The following is a 19,441-nucleotide window of genomic DNA, read 5'->3' as shown; positions in this document are numbered from 1 at the left end:
GTACAGAGAATTCCCATGTATCCTGCACCTAGTTTCCTGTTATTAATGCGTCTTAAAACTGATGAAGCAGTACTGATATGTTGCTAGCTGACATGCATACCGTACTCCGATTTCCTCAGTTTCTCCTGTGGCTCCTTTTTCCATTCTAGGAGCCCAGGCAGGGCACTGTATTGCACTAGGTCATCACACTTCTTTGAGGTCTTCTTGATGCTGACAGCTTTACGTTTTCTTTGTTTTTGTGGGCCTTGGCATTTTTGGGAAGTCTCTGTAGGTTCTGTGTAGAATGTCACGAGGCTGGGGTTTATCTGGCCATTTCCTAGGATTAGACTGGGATTCCGGTCTGGAGGATGCGAAGGGTCACACAAGTCGATGCTCTTCACATCTGTCCTAGCTACTGTTCTTGTTGCTGAGACACAACACCCAATATCCACATTTTAAAAGAGGAGAGATTTGTTTTTGGCTCATAGTTCGTAGAGGTTTATATGCTGGCTCCAAGGCAGGATGACATGGGGCAGGCGTCTAGCAGACCAAAAAGCCGGGAGGAAAGCATGAAACCAGAGAGGGAGATAAGCTCTTCCAGGGTGGACCTTGACCAGATCCCACCTCCTAAGAGCAAGTCAACAGTAAGCCCTGACAATCTAGTCACCTTCCAAAAGCCTCACCTATGAACCCAGGGGGTTCCTGGGAAGATCTAGATCTGAACTATAGCATTGCCCCATCATATTGTCAGCATGACTTTGTATTGTTGCGGCTGACCTGGATCTCCTGAATGAGACCATGTTTCTCAGGACTGGGGTGGTGTCACCTGGGGCAGGTGGGCACATAGGAGAGTACTTGAAAGCTGCCCAGGCATCACAGTCCCACAGTGTGCCTTGTATCCATCCTCAGGTCCTCATGGGGCATGTTCCATGTGACAATGGATGATGTGAGCCAGTGTGTGGTGAGCATGTGCCATCTTTTCTGAGTAATCAGGAGCATGTCACACAGCACACTGCACCAACACTTGGGCACAGGACAGAGGGCTTCCTGGAATACTGACATTTATAATGAGCTCGCATTTGGAACAGTTCCACATTATTCTGTTCTGGGCCCAGCTCTGAAAGTGGGAACAATATGGTTCTTGCCTTCACAGTGTCCCAGAAAGATATAGAAGATACTGTCATTGTTTTCATGGCTTCTAAATTTTAATTGGTACAGTTTGGGTTGCCTTACATTGCAGTACAGTAAGTTATATGATACTAAGGGCAGAAACATGTCATTAATTGGTCTTTCCTATTCTACATAACTTTGGCCCTTAGAAGGCTCTCCATTGAGAACTGAAAAAAATCAGAAGATCAGAGACCTCAGAGTAAAGGCAGCTGGGTATGTGGGATTGTTTCTGTTTGCATTAGACAAGACTTAGGTTCTAGTGCCTGATGGTAAAGTCTTTTTTGGTACCAGTAATTGAACTCATGACCTCACACTTGCTGGACAGGTACTGTGCCACTGAACTATCTGCCCATCCCCACTGATGGGAGAACACTAAGATAGAGAACCTACTCGTTGTGTTCCAGTTGCACACATGAGGAGGCCAGTGGCGGAGACACATGGCAGAGACGGAATACCTTAATTCTTTTCTTTTCATTTTTTCTTGACAGACTCGACCAGCACGATGGGGTGTAAAGTCCTGTGTAGCCTTGGTCACCAGATGCTGCGACGCAAGGTGGTGGACTGCAGCAGGGAAGAGAGCCGGCTGTCCCGCTGCTTAAATACCTTCGACCTTGTGGCCCTCGGGGTGGGCAGCACCCTGGGTGCTGGCGTCTACGTCCTGGCTGGAGCTGTGGCCCGCGAGGACGCTGGCCCTGCCATTGTCATCTCCTTTCTGATTGCCGCGCTGGCCTCGGTGCTGGCTGGCCTGTGCTATGGCGAGTTTGGTGCGCGTGTCCCCAAGACTGGATCAGCCTACCTGTACAGCTATGTGACTGTGGGTGAGCTCTGGGCCTTCATCACCGGCTGGAACCTGATCCTCTCCTACATCATAGGTAGGTCCCAGCCAGCCGCACTTGTGCCCTTCATCCCCTCCTGGAGGTGTCCCTGCTGCCTGGACAGACTCTTAGCTTGACTGCCATACATCCTGACTTTTATGAAAGGTTCTATGCTGACTGTCACTATTGCTGTGGCAATGGCTGAAGGGGGAACAACCCATGCCTGTGAGGAGTGTCTTTCTATAACTGAGAGGCGGAGTTAGTCAGATGCTTCTGTGTAATTAGAAAGTAACTCATTCATGTAGTATTTTTTTCTGATTATTAGATATATCACCTACAGATAAAAATTTAGGCAATACAATAAAAAGCACAGAGAAAAAAGAAATAGCCAACCTGACAACCCAGAGAATATTCTTCATTCATTTTTTCTTTCTTGCAATAAATACAGTATTTATTGAGTGATTGCTCTGTGCTGGGCATTTTGCTGGATGTTAGGGATTAGGGGAGTAAGAGTTTACTGTCAGGGCTGGGGAGATGACTCAGTGGAATAAGTGCTTCCCTGGCAAGCTCAAGCGCCTGAGTTCAAGCCCCAGTTCCGAGAAAAAAAAAAAAAAAAAAAAAAGGTTACTGTCTAGAGTAAGACTTCATATTTTTGAGAATTTATAGTAAACAAATTTATATAAACTTGCTGAATGGCCTCGTGGGATGTTGAGACTGGTTCCAGATATGTTGATGTTGTTATAAATTACAGTTAATTACTTTGTCTTTAGACATGGCCATAATTTTTTTCCCTTAAAAACTGTCTAAAAAGCAAAGTACATATTTTCAAGGGTTTTGTCAGTGCTCTCTTCATCCCGGCATGGGTCCCTTTCCTCACAAAGCTGGACATTAGTATTAAAGGAGCCTTCCAACAGAGAACCAAAAGTAATAGTTTTTTCAGTTTGGTAAGTAAAAATGTGCACTCTCTTGTGCGTTTATTAAACAAAAGGTCCCTCACATGAATTTCATACAGTGTTTATTAGCTATTAATGTGGAAACAAAAACGGTAGGTTTGAGTGCCAAGACATGGTGCCGTGAAGACTTGGTGCGCCGGATGTCTTTGTGCTTCTTCTTTTGTGACTGAAACTGAAGTTTGCCATAGCAAGGTAAAAGGAAGAAGCACCTGAAGAGAAGAACTGGCAAAGCATGTGAATGACTACTCCACGGGGGCAGAAATACAGGTGACATTCTGTCTGGTTCTTAGCAGACTTTCTTTACTGTTGCCCCAAAACTTGTGAGGTGTGCTAGGTGAAGCCTCGTGGCTCCTGCTTGCTTCTATGTCCGTTCCCTTGGGGGCCCCTGTGCGTGATGCTGGGTACTTCCCACACCCCATGTGGTTATGGGATCTTCACGCAGGGACCCTTGAGGTTCTTGGGGCCTCTGCTCTTGAGTAGGAGCCACGGCCTGTGCCTCACCTGGCAGAAGCAGCGCTTGTGCGCAGACTCTGTGGGGCATGTTCTTTTTTCTCAGCTCTAGTCTCTGCTGAGAGCTGATGGAGCTTCCTCTTTGTTGTTCTAAAACAACATTTTTGACATTTTTCTGTGTAACATCAAAACCACAACATTATAACATTATAACCACAAAAGGCCTTACACACTGAGGCCCCTCAGTAGGAATGTAGCTGTTCTAAATGGACTGTTATGTTTCCAGAGGATTTACCTGGGCGTAAAACAAAACACTGAGCAGGAAATGTTTGCTCTTCTAGACCCAACACATAAAGAATCTTTGCCAGATGCCATTTGCCTGTATAGGAACTCATTCACGTTTCATGGAAACTTAGCCTTAGCTACTGTGAAGAATAAATTTTCCAGCAAATTTTTTAAAGCTATGATTCAGAAATGAGAAGGGGATCAGCTAGGAAGAAAGACCAGGCAGTCCCTGGCATGCAGCAGGGTCAGGTTTGGGAGCCCTAGTACAGTGAGTTGAGGTTGCCTAGGGGTACTTGGGAGATAGTGAGACCATGTATCTTCCTTAAGGTGTGACCTTCGTGGACAGAATTCCTAATAGATTGCTGCTCAGGACAGAAAATGGTTAAATGTTTGAGTTTTGGAAAAAGACTTAGCATGAAAACAATAATGAAATTGGATCTCTTTTTAGATCACTTTGCAAAAATTCTGTGGATAATTCAGACCATAGGGGCCAGGAAGGCCCTTTGAAAAGAAAGGAAAATGCTGGATGCAGATAATAGAATTTTAGTGACATTTCCTGACAAACCACTAGAAAAGCAGAGGCTCTCTGCAAATTTGAGAGAGAGAGAGAGAGAGAGAGAGAGAGAGAGAGAGAGAGAGAGAGAACACGAACACGAACACGAACACGAACATACGGGCCATTTGGGTATAGCCTCTGCTTGCATTCCTTGTGGCTGGGAGCTGCCAGTTTGTGGAGATGGGACTACTTTAATGATGGTCATGAGGTCCTGAGCTGTTGGGATGCTGGCCTCTGGGTCAGATGATGTGAACCCAGGCTTAAGCCCAGAGTGGCGAGTAGTCAATGCCTGTTCTGGTCTGAGTAGTGTCTTTGTCCCAGAGATGGGAGTCAGCCTCCTTGCAGATCTCCTTAAGAGAGGAATTCTGTAGTGCAGGACTCCAGCATCAGTGCTGTTGCTGTGGAGTTTTGCAAAAGTTTTTCCTAAGATGAGTTTCTCCAGCCTGCTGACCGTGCTTTGGGGTTTGCATGAGTCAGTTCTGGTGTTGTCACCAGTATTTATTATTTTTTTAATGAAATCAAATAGCTAAAATTGGGCCATGGAGATAGCTTAGTGGTGTAAGCCCCTGCCTAGGCAAACACAAGGATCCCCAGTGCTGTACTGGCCCCACCCCGGACATGCTACCCCACCAAGACTGGGCGTGGTGGTGCCTGCCTATAATCCCAATGCTGGGGAGGCTGAAACAAGAGAATTAGTATGAGTTCAGGCTGTGTAGTGAGACTGTACCAAATATGTAAAATTCAAAACAAAAAAAAAAAAACCAGATAGAATTAAATAAATGCCATCAGAGTGCCTTAGTGGAAAGGTAAACTTGTTTTGTAAACTTTTTTCCTATCTATCTATCTATCTATCTATCTATCTATCTATCTATCTATCTATCTATCTCTCCATCTTATCTTATCTATCATCTCCTTCCTGAGTTTCTAATACACAGACAGCTGCCTCTCAGCTTACAGTGGGGTACACCTTGAAAAACTACTACTGAGACTACTGTGATTTGGAAACTCAGTGCTACACCTAACCACCCTGGCCTGGTCGGCAGCATAGCCAGCTTGCAAACCTGTCTGGTTCTGGAGCTGACCCAGAGCTGTGATAGCTGTCTCTGCCTAGCATTGAGATAGGGTTTTACCAATGGGACCAGTCCCAGAAGAGATCCAAATTCTGAATTCAAGTTTAGTTACATGTTGTTTTATATCATCTTGAGTTGAAAAAGCCTACGTAGAACATCTGTGAATCATAGTACTCGTTCATAGCTGAAACATGTGATATACACACGTATCGGGTTAAGATAAAATGTACTTGCTTGCAGCTCTTATGAATCTTTGCTTTGTACTTCACTCCAAACACTAGCTGATGCTCCCTCTGGCTTAGAGCACTGGGGACTTCATGCCATCTGTGAACTGTCATGCATACCATAACTGTCAAGCTTGGTGATGGGCACTGTTAACTGTTTGAATGACAACTGTGTGTTTTGTGGCAGGTACTTCAAGTGTAGCGAGAGCCTGGAGTGCGACCTTTGATGAGCTGATCGGCAAACCCATTGGGGAGTTCTCACGAAAACACATGGCCCTGAATGCCCCCGGCGTGCTGGCGGAAAACCCTGACATATTTGCTGTGGTCATAATTCTCATCTTAACAGGTACAGCCACACCTTGATAAAGAGACTGGTTTGGAGCAGGGGTAAATGTTCCGTGACAGGCTCCTATTAGGTTTCTGTCTGTCTGTCTGTCTGTCTGTCTGTCTCTGTCTCTGTCTCTGTCTCTGTCTCTGTCTCTGTCTCTGTCTCTGTCTCTGTCTGTCTCTATCTCTTTCTCTACTTGTTTCTGTTGCAGCCATAATCCGGGGCCTTGTGCATAGAAGGCAAGTGCGCTGCTACTGAGCCACACTCCTAAGACTTAAGACCTCTTTATTTTTTCCTTGTCTTTAGGGCCCCTGATTTTTTGTTTGTTTTTCTAATTCACACAGACATCCCTATTCCTAATCACTTATAGATTCACGCAGGATTGGCTGAGTTCTGTGCCATTTAATTAAAAGGAATCTCAAGTGTTGAGTATAACTGTCTGTGGAATGAAATTCTGTTGGCACTGAAGGTTCTTTGCACAAATGACTCGGGAATAAAAACCCTTCTGATGCAGCGGATGACCATTTGGAAAGAAAAGTGCTCATTTGTCAGCCAGGAAATGTGGAAGGATGAGGTCCAGCTGGAACATTAATGTGTGCCTGGAGGTCTAGGGGCATTAAGAGTGGCTGTGTACTCAACAACTACCAAACACCCTTTTAGTAAATAAGTTACAGACTTTTTCAACTCAAATAGCATTTGATGCAGCCAGTGCCAGCTTCTTGTTCGTCACATTTGCCTGTGTCTCAGCCACTAGGATAGGAGTTTTTCTTCTTGGAACATGTCCTATATGTATATGAGACTGAAAGGCGGACGAATTTTCATCTGAGGTTAGTAAATCTTGGACAAGTTTTAAGAACAACATGCCTTACCGTCCACACTGTGTAATTGAAATAATTTTGCACAGGCCAGTCTTGGCAGTATCTGTAGGCTAGGCTGGCAGAAATATGTATCAGAAAATCATTTTGCTCTACTGTACTGACATTCTCATTTTCATAAACATGAGAGGGAGGGACACTAAAGAAAAGTTATATTGCAGCCCGATGACATCTTCATCCTAAGATTAATTACTCAATTCTTTCCTAACATCTGTATTTCAGAATTCAATCTAGCATGTACAGCAATTTTTATTTTAAAATGTATAAAAGGCTTCCATGGCAGGGAGAAAGTCTCAAATCCTGACTGTGGCTGAACAGTGTGTGGCCCCTTTTCATGCTTGCCATGGCTCCTAGCCGTGTGTGTCCACCAGCTTTCTGTTACAGTGTCACAGGTCAGAGATGCTCATCTACATATCGTGGTGGGAGTACATGGTTGAGAAGAATCATTCACTTGGTGGCCAGAATGTGAAAGAGAGAAAGAGGAGGGGACTGGGGCCCCACAGTCCCCTTCCAGGGCACGTGCCCAGATACCTGAAGACTTCTCGCTAGGCCACGCCTCTAAAGCCCCATTTCCCAGGAGTGACACATATGTCTTTGAGGGGCACTTAAGATCCAAACTTTAGCAGCATGGAAGTCCCTAAATGGTGTGATCACCCTAATGTGGTCCTGGGGTACTCCTCAAAGATGGTGTTGTCATGAGGTTCCTGGGCCATTTTATCACTTGGTTGATCTTTTTGGTTGCGTCTTGTTTTGATTTTAAATGCATTCACAAGCTGGAGCTAATGTGGCTTAGACCTATAAAACTTTTTAGTGCTGGGGCTTGAACCCAAAGCTTTCACACTGAGTTATATTCATGTCCCCCCCTTTTTAAAAAATTTAAAATAGGGTTTCTCTTAAGTTGTTAAATTGTCAGGTTTAGCTTGTAATTCTCCTGCCTTAGCCTCCTAGAGTATTGAGATTATGGGCATGCGCCACTATACCTGGCTTAGACATTCTTCTGAATGTACTGTGTCCAATGGGGAACCATATGTATCAGTGATTCAGAGTGAGAACCCTTGTTCCTGCCAACATGACTAACGTCCCAGAGTAAATCTGAATAATTTCCTCATTTGAAAAACTTTCATTTTACCAGAAAACTGTGCAGGTATCTCCTTCTTGGAGGAAATAAACTTACATCCTTTCCAAGAGATGGGGGGAAGTTCTATACAGGTTGAGGGCCCCTCTGTCCTCTGCCAGGGACTTGCTGTCCGTAGGAGCTGCTCCTTGGTCCCTTGTGGGTGGTTTTTTCAATTCCCAAGGAGGTCCAGATAGCGAGGGAAGCATCCCGTGGACTTCGGTCATTTAGGCCCTTGCCACTAGGATGGATAACTCGGCCTCTATTGAGAGGCTCATGGACATCTTCGGAGGTTTGGTGCTGTTTGTGTTCTTTTCTGTCATCTTCTTCTTGATGTCCTCATTGCCATCCTCAAAGTGACCTACTAGTATGTGGTTAATAAGTTAGGATTTTCTGTCTCTGCCCTCCTCAGGACTTTTAACCATTGGCGTAAAAGAGTCAGCTATGGTCAACAAAATATTCACCTGTATCAATGTTCTGGTCCTGGGCTTCATCGTGGTGTCAGGATTTGTGAAGGGATCCATTAAAAACTGGCAGCTCACGGAGGAGAGCATCTTGAATGAGTCTAGCCATGGGTGTCTCAACAAGTGAGTCATTTCTTCTTTCTCTTGGCATGTAACAGTTCTCCATATTTGATTTTTAGCACCATGTACACATATTTGGGGATATAGTTGACTAGGATAATGTGTACCCTTATAAATACACAATTCAAAATTTTTTTTTCACTTGTTTTGCCTTGTTTTTATTCAGTGATGTTATTGAGGATATTTTGTAAGTGTGGAGTTTGGGTTAAGGTATAGTTCCCTGAACTGGACAGCACATTGCATGACAAGGTGGGTTTTCAAGACCATCATTTCAACTCCAAATTGTTGTTACAGTCCTTAAGAATCTTTCTTCTTCATATTTGATTATATGACTGGCCTTTAAATTTTTTATTTAAAAGATATTCTCTGTATTTTTAAATACCTTCCTCTGACATGAGTAACATACGGGGAAGATGAAATAGGTGGAACTCGGATTAAAGGGTCCTTCTGCACATTTGGTGAGGTACACAGAGGCCCCATCACTCTGGTTTCTGATTCAGGACACTCAGAGCTTGAGGGGGATGAAAGCCAGCTGTCTATCCTGAACTCTCCAAGGCCACTGAGGAAGCCCACACCCCCGCTCCAACATGCTCCTGCTGTGTAGGAAACAGGGCCAAATAATTGTACTTTGTCTTTTAGATATTCTCCGTCAGATTTTTAGATGAGTTTTTTGTCTCAGGATGGAGAATGGGAAGTTGGGTTTTTCTGTGATTCTGTCTTTAAGGTGAAAGGTGAAACTGCTATGATACAGATACCCTGAGTGAGATGCAATGGTGGCCCGCATGGGGACCCAGATGCCTTTCACTTTGTTCTGTCATCCCTGACAGCAGCTTTTGTTGTCCTCTTTTGCCTAGAATATAGGAAAGCAGTCCCTAGCTTTCCAGAAGTGAAAAGAGTATGGGTAGGGAGCACGCCCACGGCTTCTGAGGACAGACCAGGAAGGCTGTCCCGTTGCCTGCATTCCATTGGCAGAAACTAAGTGGGCAGCCACATCTAGCTGCAAAGGATGCTGAGAAGTGCTATCCCACACTGGGCACATCAGCACTCATAGCCACCAAGTCAGTGGCTAGGTCTGGGGCAGGTGTCCAGCCACTTCTCCCAGGGCTCTGATGAGTGAACAGTCACACAGTATGTGTGACTGTTTCACTCCTTACACCCGCAAAGTGTTGAACTGGATGCAGGAAACCTCACTAATACTATAATTTTGTAGTTATGAATTCAAACAAAAATAAGTCCCTCCTAAACACTTGAATTCAAATGAAAATAGGCTTTCTCTCTTAAACTCTGCAACAGCAAAACAGGGCTTTTATCATATCATTTCTAAGCATTCCAGTGTTGTCTGTATGCCAAATTTATTGGTACCCATTAATTCAAGGTAGAATGAAGCTAACTCAGAAGATGCTTTGAACTACTGCCTCAGACTCTGAATACTTGAAAAGTGGATTTTACTGGATGTAGTTTCGGGTCAGCAGTGAAATACCAAGGGCTCCTCTTGCTTCCTGGTTGCTATTTGAGAGTTTGTATCATTATTTTTATCGAGATTGTATCTGCTATTTGCCTTCACCAGTCACCCTCGAACTGAGTGTGCTAGCAATGTCTAAAGTGTGCTGGCCATTTAGATAAAGTGGTGTTTGTCACCCCAGCGCGTGGGCCATAGGTGAGGCCCTCATTTCCATCTGAAGACCTGTTGTTGGGGATCTAAGGACCAGCCACTTAAAGAGGTGAAATTCTGCAGACCTGGAGCACAGCTGGCTCTTATTTCATTCTCATCTGCTCTTGGCTTTTGTTTTTGCCTGCTATAGATTTGTGTTTCCAAGAACAGCCGTGTATTCTTGCATGAAATTGCTTGTCCCTGGGCAGTCACTGGGCATTTCCTGACCAAATCATGTGTCATGCAGGAGTGTCAGCCTGCGTGGTGGGAGGCTGCTTTGACTACACTGGGTTTGGAATTTTCTGGTATCGTTTTCTTTCCATGGCTTGCAGGGAACTCTTTGAACCTGAGTTAGTCTGTCTCTAGGTCTAGGGTTGGGGTGTCACCTACAGTTAGAGTGGGCTTCTCCCTGCCTCAATTCGTGCCACCTCTGGCCTTCTTATCCAGGAAATGGGTAACATAGGAAGTAAGAGTGACACGAATTTATGCTGTGTAAAGCCTATTGAGGATTTTTAGGATAGCGTGTGCCCATTAGGATATAAACCCCAAACTAGTGTTGACTTCATAAGATGAATGCTCTTCAGACAGGTGGACAGGGTCAGTCCAGCACATCTGTTACCTAGCCCAAGAATCTTCTCCTTCCATCTCACGGTCTTCGCCATGGCCTGTGTTTCCAAGGCCACTTGGATTCAGGGTGGCTGCTCCTCCTGCTCCAGCTATCAGGGAAGAAAAGTAAAGAGCACCTTCCCAGCCATCAGCCTCGCGCATTACTCTGCCGTGTTTGCTGTGCCCCATTGCTGCGCCCACACACAGCTGGAGTCTGTTATTGTGTAGAAGGGGGAATGCAGCTGGTAGGGATGACTGACAGGCTCTATCAGGGTAGCAGGTGGCTTAAGTTAGGACTTTGGAGACTTGGTGAAGTACATTTACTATTAATTTGGTGGGGGCAGGCCACTTGAGAGAGACCTGCCCCTGGCCTCACACCCTACTATGCCAGTCATTCTTGCTAAGGGTCAGTTAAGTGGAAGGTAGCAGAGCTGGTCATCCACACTGCAGGGGAGAGAGCACTGCCCTAAGGCTGGGGTTTGGGTCCACAGTGTTATGAGCTGACATTGGCCAGGAGGTGGCCCAAGCAGTGTCCCCAGTCCTTCCTGGATAAGCCACCAGGTGGCGAATGGACCCACCCCCACATGTATGTACCACATTAGGATTGGTTCTCTGTGAAGAGCCTTTGAAAACCATTTCTACATGTCTTGCTTTAAGGCCCTATGCAATGGATTCTGGATTTATTTTATATTTATGCCCTGTGACTGAGATCATAGGGACCACTTAGACTTAATTTTTGATTAATACAAAAAAATCACACAGTTCTTCAGTCATAGTGTTTCTAAAGAGCTTTTCATGAAGAAATCTTGTTCCATTCCTTCCTTTTCATCCCCTGCTCTCACAGTGAGTGGCTGTCTTTATTCTGTTTGTGGAGAAGTTTCCAGGTTTTTTTTTTTTAATATAAAACAAGCAAATGCAGGTGCATATTTTGTCTTTTTTTGCCTCTGACCTTGTTCTCTTACCAGTGCTCCCTTTGTGTATCAGGACCTGTCACTGAGGTCTGAGGAGCAGGTGCAGTGGCGTCACTGTCAAGAGAGCTGGGTCCCAGCTCCGGGAGACACTTGCCCTTTGTCCCATCAGCTTTGGGGTGTCTGACTGCCCTGTGTCAGTCCTGAGGAGCCAGTAAGCTGCTTTCCCCTTCGCCTTCTCTGACAGTGAGTCATCCAGAGCTCTTCTTCGCTGTTTTTCTCACTTATTTTTCTGCCTCTGCATCACTGAGGAGTGGTGCAGCCCTCACTCCCCTTCTGCCAGTCTCACCTCTGGTGTAAGGACTAGCAGCGCCCTGCACGTTGCTCTTGCATCTGATGCTCGTTGTTTCTGTTCCAGGCCATCTCTGCAGCTGTGGACCTCAAGCTGAGGGGCACTTGGGGATGCTGTGGCTGACTAAAACAGTTTAGCCATAGTTTCTGTTTTGGAGACTTGAGTTACTTACTGGTCATTTCAGGATGGTGGGTGGGGACAGTGTCTCTGGCTGGCGCCTCTGTGTCTCCGTGTTCCTGTGGGTTTTGGGGAGGAGGATATGGACCAATGGTGGTTGGACCCCGGCACCCCCATCTTTCCCTACAAATCATGGACAAGGTACTTTTGGAGCAGGGGATGGTGTGTGCCGTCGCAGCTCTGGGCCTGCTGCCCTTGGAGTTGGAGTGTGTGCACTGAGGACTGTGATGCAGGCTCTGCAGCCCCTGGGCCTGGCTGCAGTAGCGGGCTAGGGTGACTGATGACACAGCAGGTGCTGTGATCTTTGACTCTGGATTTTTCTTCCCCCTCTAGTGAAACAAAATTGGAGAAACTAGGTGTTGGTGGATTCATGCCTTTTGGGTTCTCTGGTGTCCTGTCGGGGGCAGCGACCTGCTTCTATGCCTTCGTGGGTTTTGACTGCATTGCTACCACTGGTATGCGCCCCTCGCTGCCATCCCTGGCCCCCCATTGTATGGATGACATGGGAGGGAGACCCCTACTATCCAAGGCCAGAATGTCCCTTCCTGCTCCAGTTGTCACTGCTGCACATGGAAATCACAGGAGGGGTTATAGTTCTCTGCTGATTTATCTCGCCCTACCTCTTTTATCATCACTTCCCTGAGTGGTGGTGCCTGATAGGGTACTATATCTTGAACATAGCTAAGAGCGCTGGCATCAAACCAGATAGTGACAGCATGGCTACAGCCTGGTTGGCTGTCTGTGTCATGTGGGAGAAATGAGGACTTTGAAAATAATGTCAACCTGGTTGACTGATGTTCAGACCAGATATTCTCAGCCAAGGGAAACATGTCTCTCCTTTAGTTGGGCCTCAGTGTAATAATCAAGAGCCATCCTAGGACTGGGACCCCAGAGGCTGTTTGGTTTTTTACCAAGAGCCCTCTCTGCATCAGGAAGCTGCAGACTGAATATTCCAGGATGGCTGACCCTGCTGGTGGGTGGGTGGGTGGACGCAGTGCCTTCTGCCCTCTGACTCTTGCTGCTTCCAGGTGAGGAAGTCAAGAACCCCCAGAAGGCCATCCCCGTGGGTATTGTTGCATCCCTCCTCATCTGCTTCGTCGCATACTTTGGTGTATCTGCTGCCCTCACACTCATGATGCCCTACTTCTGTCTGGACACCAACAGCCCCCTGCCAGATGCCTTCAAGCATGTGGGCTGGGAAGGCGCCAAGTACGCGGTGGCCGTCGGCTCCCTCTGTGCGCTTTCCACCAGGTGAGCAGCTTCCCTCCTTCCCGCCACTGCTCTTCTCACTCCTCACTCCTCACAGGGCTGGCTTTCCAGAAGATATAAGCCTAGGGAGGCCCGTGGGAGTCAGCACTCAGGCTGGAACGCCTTTTTCTCTTGAGATTTGACCAGCGCGCCAACTCTGCATGTGTCTTTTCCCAACGTTTATTGCTAATAATCATCCTAAGCATTACTTGTGTCACTGATACCATTGTTTCTCTCATTTGTAGGGAGATTCCCTCTAAGACTCTCAGAGGAAGATGTTTCTACTAACATATACATGTCTGTGGAAAAGCTTAATTTACAACTTAGGCCTACTAGGATATTAACACTATCTAATAATACTCCTTTTTTTTTGCACTGGGAATCAAACCAGGACTTCATGCTTGCCAGGCAGGCATGGTGCTACTGAGCTATATCCCTGGCTAACACTATCTAATAATAAAGTAGAATAATTATAACAGTATATTATAATAAGATATGGTCAAAATTATCACCGGTTTATTCTGGAAATTTCCATTTAATATTTTTGGATTATAATGGACCACAGATAAATGAAACTCCAGAAAGCAAAACCATGGAGAAAGGAAGACTGTCGGACTTTTTTACCACACAGATCTGAGGGCCATCTTTTAGGCATGGTCTGCTTAATATAAGTGAAGAGCCTTGTGTTACAACCTTTGACCTCTGGTGCCCTTGACCACCATCTTCTGGCCCTTAATTTTGCTGTAAAGGAGGGGCTACTTTTAGAAAGAGCGCCTTTTACTGGGAAATTTCCTTCCCTGGGATTTGATGTTGACCAGTGTAAATAGGAACTGCTTGCTACGTAGTAATTTGTCACAGAGGATTCCTTCTAAATGCAGTGATGCTCTTATTTCCTGTGTGACTCAGCTAGGTGTAATCGTAAAAGTAATTTGGAGTTTGGAAAGGACCCATTTCTTGGTGAGAAACACCGGGTCCCTTTCAGTGGTAAACTGTACATGGTCTCACATGGTGTCGTTGTTCCTGACAAGCTAGTTTCATGCATGCATTTTTCCCTTTCTCCCTACCTAGTCTTCTGGGTTCCATGTTTCCCATGCCACGAGTTATCTATGCCATGGCTGAAGATGGACTGCTGTTTAAATCTTTGGCCAAAATTAATGAGAGAACCAAAACACCAGTAATCGCCACACTAGCCTCAGGTGCTATTGCTGGTAAGTACCAGAACTTCAGTGTTTTCACCTCCAATATTTTAACAAAAGTTCTTCCCCAGGCAGACATCTGAAACTGTGCCTCTCTGTGAGAAATTGTAATTGCCCTTTTTAACTCTTGATTTTTATACTTGGAACCTCTTTGTTGAAAGATAACTGCCCCTCTGACAAAAGACAAAGATGCCAGTTGTACAGAGGATGTAATAGAATTCTCAGTCATCCTCTCTCCAGGCACACCTTAGAGCACACACTGTCCCTTCAGACTGTCCAACTTCTCTCCGAGTAGATTTCAGCACATTAACATCTTTTTCTTAATTTTACTAATTAATTTTATCGGTACATTTTAGATATACATAATGATGGCATTCACCATAGGAAATTGGTATTTGTGTATAATATATCTTGCTTCTCTTTATTTCCCATTCCCTGCCCCTCCCTTCAACCATTCTTCTTCGTTTCCATTTTTTCCTTCTTCTCTTTCCCCTTCCTTCCTTGTCCCCTCCCTTCTCCTGCCTTCCTTTTACCATGTGAACATTTTCTTCCTATTTGACAATAGCTATCAATACATTCTGGTCCTTATCTACGCTTGGTTCTTCACACCTGAGAAACAATGATATTAATATGTGTGTCTGATTTATTTCACTTAAGAGCATGGTCTCAAGGTGCATCTACTTAGCTAGCCATGTCTCAAGCTTAGCCGTCTTTATGGCAGAGTAACACTTCACTCTATAAAAAACCCACATCTTTGTCCATTGATCAGTTGATGGACATTTGGGCTCTTTCCAAGATTTGGCTGTTACGAACTATGCCACTGTAAACTTGGGTGTGCATATATTGCCGTGGTAGGATGCTTTTCTTTCAGGAAGATATAAGGGGGATAAACAGCTGAGTCAAATGGAATCTCTAGTTCTAGATTTTGAGGAACTTGCACACTGATTTTGGCAGTGTTTGCACCATTCTGCACTACCACCAACAGTGGGAAAGGGCTCCTATTGCTCCACGGCCCCTCCAGCATTGGTCATTGGTTGGCTTCTTGATAATAGCTATTGTTTCTGGAGTGAGACAGAATTTTAGCATTGTTTTAATTTGCATATTTTGAATAATCAGTGATGCTGCACATTTTTCATATGTTCATTTGGTATTTCTACTTTTTCATCTGAGAACTGCATATTCATTCCAGATGTCCAATTTTGCATTGAATCTTTAAATTTGGGGGTCTGATTATTTTGAGGTCTTTATATAGTCTAGGTAGTAGTTCTTTTAGAAACAGCTGGCCAAAACCTTTTCGCACACTGTGGGTTGTCTCAACTCTGTTGGTGGTTTCTCTTGCTGTGAACAAACGTTTCAATAAGATGAGGTCCCCTTGTTGATTTTTTGTGATAGTTCCCATGCAGTCAGAGTTTTATTCATGAAATGTTTGCCCATGCCATTGTCTTCAAGAGTTCTACCATTTTGTCTTCCAGCAGAATTAATGTTTCTGTTTTAATATTTAGATATTTGATATAATTCAATTTTAGCTTAGGGTGTGGTGAAAAGTGTGGGTCTAGTTTTAATCTTTGGCAGATGGAAGGTCATTTTTTTCTAGCACCATTTATTAAGGAGGCTGTCTTTCTTCCAATGAAGGTGTTGCAACCTTTGTCAAAGATGAGGTGGCTGAGTGTGTCTGGAGTTGTTTCTGCATCTTCTAATCTGCTCCACTGATTCTCTTGTATGTTTTGTTGTTGTTTGTTTGTTTTGTTTGGTGCCAGTGATTGAACTCAGGACCTTGTGCTTGCCAGGCAGGTACTTATGTCACTGAGCTATCTCCCTGGTCTCCATGCTGTTTTTTACCAAAGTAGCTTTGTAATATAATTTCAGGTCAGGGATTGTGATGTCCTGCCCACCTTACCTTTGTCCACCAGAATTGCCTTTGTTATTCTAGTTCTCTTCTGGTTCCAAATGAATTTTAGGGTTTTCTCCAATTCTGTGAGATATGCTGTTACAATTTAGATCAGGATTGCATTAAACCTGTATAACAATTTTGCAAGTATGGCCATTTTCACTATATTGGCTCTTCCTACCTAAGAGTAAGGTATATCTTTGTATTTTCTGATCTCTTCACTCTTCCTTTTCAGAGTACTCTAGTTCTCCCCTGAAAAGATCTCTGTAGAGATCTTTTACTTCATTAGAGTGATTCCTAGATATTTCATTTTTTTGGATGCTATTATGAAAAGTGTCCCTGATTTCTCTCCATGAGTTTGCTATTCATATACAGGATGGCTGTGGATTTTTGAGTGTTGACTTTGTGTCTGTCTAAGTTACTGAATTTGGTTATTAAATCTAGAAGCTTTTGGGGATCTTTTATGTAAAGCATCATATCATCTCTGAATAATTTTAATTTAACTTCTTCCTTTCCTATCCTTAGTCTTTTTATTTCTTTTTCTTGTCCAATTACTCTGGCTAATATTTTAGAACTATATGGAATAAGGGGGCGACTAGACATCCTTGTCTTGTTCCTGATTTTAGAATGAAAGTTTTCAATTTTTTGACCGTTTGGTGTGATATTGGCTGTTGGTGTGTCATAGATGGCTTTCATCAGATTGAGATAAAGACAGTTTTTTGTAGGGTTTTTACTGTAAATGGGTATTGGACTTTGTCAAATACTTTTCTGTACCTTTGAGATGATCATGAGATTTTTGTCTTTGGCTCAGTTGATATGGTGTATTACATTTATGGATTTGTGTATGGCGAACCATCCCTCCTGCCCTGGAATGGATCCCACTTGGTTATGGTATAAAATCTTCATGATAATTCGCTGGCTTCTTCTTGGCAGTATTTTATTGAGGATTTTTGCATTTATGTTCATTAAGGAGATTGCCCTGTAGTTCTTTTTTTGTTGTTCTTGGATCCTTTGCTGGATTTAGTCAGGTCACGATTGCTTCTAGGAATGAATTTGGGAGTTTTGCTTTCCTTTCAATTTCATTAAAGAGTTTGAGAAGTAGTGGTATTAGGTCTTCTCAAAATTTCTTATAGAATTAAGCACTGATTCTGTCAGGGCTTGACCTTTGCTTTTGGATAGGTTTTTAACTTGATTTTTAATTTCACTGATTTATATTGGTTTATTTAGGATTTTTATATCTTCTTGTTTCAGCTTTGATAATTCATATGCATCCAGGCATCTATTTCTTCCGTATTTTCCATCTTATTAGAATACAGGTTTTCAAAGTAGTTATCTGTTATGATTTCACCCTTTTCATTCCTAATTACATGGATTTTAGCCTTTTTTTTTCCTTTTATTGATAAGGTTGGCTAAGAGGTTGTTAGTGGCACCTTGATGTCTTGTATTACACAAGCCAAGTGTGACTTGGTTAGTGCCTGACAATCAACTGTGTCTATCTTAATTCATAGCGTCTCTGCAAATAAGTGTCCCTCACAGTCTTTTAAATGTGCCAGCAATTCCATAGGGGATGGTGAGGTTTTTTTCTAATACTGCCCCTAATTTTGTAAATAATAGTAGAGCCAGAGGAAGATTCTTTTGCCCTCCTTTTCCTCCCTGTCTCTATTTAATCTACTGATGCATATGTCTGGAGCAGATATTGTCAGGTTTGTCCCTGAGAGGCCAGTCGTGACCAATGCAGTCACTAAAGAGCCCTCTGAGTGGTGTAGAGTTCTGGGATCCCCAGTGCAGGAAGGAGATGGAGCTCATGCACACTGCTACCTGCTGGTTTATGTTGCGTTGTTTTATGTCTGAACGTTAGAGCCCCAAGAGCCAGGTACCAGCTCACTGTGTAAGAGGAGGAATAGAGGCCACAGAGATACAGAGAGGAGGCATCCCAAGAAGGCAGAGGTAGCTCCTGATTCCTGATTCGTGTTTGTGCCAGAAGCAGCCAGGTTTCTTCCTGAGTTTGAGTTCAGTGGTGGGCTTTTGGGTAAAGTAGGGCTTGTGGTACCAGTCATAATCTGGACCTCAGTGACCCCCAACCGTCTACAATCAACTGATCATTAAATTTTGTTGGGATATATACCTTTTGCAGGTACCTAGTTTTGTGGATTACTGTTACGTGAAAAAAGAAAGCACTTTTTATATATTTAACAAGATCTTTGAATAATTTTCCACCTTTGTGAGTGATCGCAGTGTTGAACTTGAGGGAGGCTGTATGTCAGAGCATGTCCAGAATAATTAAATGGTTAAATAATTGGAAACAGTAATATTTTGCAGCATTTACATGTAATTTGGTCATGTTAAAACTAGCTTCAATTTCCTTTCTGTGCCATTAAAAGGAGATAGAATTATAATCATTCAAGAGAGTATAATGTACACACCATTCACCAAACTAAGGATTTGCTTTCTTTTCATTTGGTGTGAGTATCAGGAAGTACATGTTCTAAAATCACCTCACATGGAAGAGATTTGTTTCAGGTTTCTCTGTGAAGAGGAATGTCGGCATTTGTGGCATGCACAGTTGGATTCTTCTCTAATTATCCAAAGGCCGTTGTTGCTCTTTAATCGTATTATTTATCCTCAATTTAAGTTTCTTTGACTTGCAGTGATCAAGAGCAGCTTCAGAGGCATTTGTGGACAAAGAATAGTTTCATGTTTGTTTTAGCTTGTAGTAAGTGCATATGTTTTGAAAATATTTCAAAGTAGGACTTGGCAAGTTATTCAAATGGGAAATTTGACGTACATAGCAACATTAAATAAAAGCATGTATGCTTATAAAAAGGTTTTCAGATAAACATGCATATATACATCATCATCATCATCATCTTTATTATCATTATTTGCAGTACTGGGGATTGAACCCAGGGACTTGCACACATGAGACAAATATTATACCACTGAGTTATACACTCACCTCAAGCATGCATATTTAATCATTAAAACTGGTATGTGTGTGTATGTTGTGTGTGT

At 43.7% G+C, this 19,441-nt stretch overlaps 1 protein-coding gene across 3 annotated transcripts in view; it reads left to right on the top strand.

The window, feature by feature from the left end:
• Positions 1-19,441, top strand: part of Slc7a1 (solute carrier family 7 member 1) — a 77,541-nt gene that overhangs the window by 50,410 nt on the left and 7,690 nt on the right. For all 3 annotated transcript variants that reach the window (XM_004631056.3, XM_023715086.1, XM_023715087.1), the window contains 6 exons: positions 1,638-2,021; positions 5,690-5,848; positions 8,232-8,406; positions 12,431-12,552; positions 13,126-13,348; positions 14,414-14,553. In XM_004631056.3, coding sequence (XP_004631113.1) covers positions 1,652-2,021; positions 5,690-5,848; positions 8,232-8,406; positions 12,431-12,552; positions 13,126-13,348; positions 14,414-14,553 — 1,189 coding nt within the window. In that variant the 5' untranslated portion in view covers positions 1,638-1,651. The remainder of the gene's footprint in view (positions 1-1,637; positions 2,022-5,689; positions 5,849-8,231; positions 8,407-12,430; positions 12,553-13,125; positions 13,349-14,413; positions 14,554-19,441) is intronic.

The sequence above is a fragment of the Octodon degus genome, unplaced genomic scaffold (genome assembly GCF_000260255.1).
Source record: "Octodon degus isolate 3935 unplaced genomic scaffold, OctDeg1.0 scaffold00038, whole genome shotgun sequence".
Taxonomy (NCBI): Eukaryota; Metazoa; Chordata; class Mammalia; order Rodentia; family Octodontidae; genus Octodon; species Octodon degus.
This window is presented reverse-complemented; position numbering and strand designations above follow the sequence as displayed.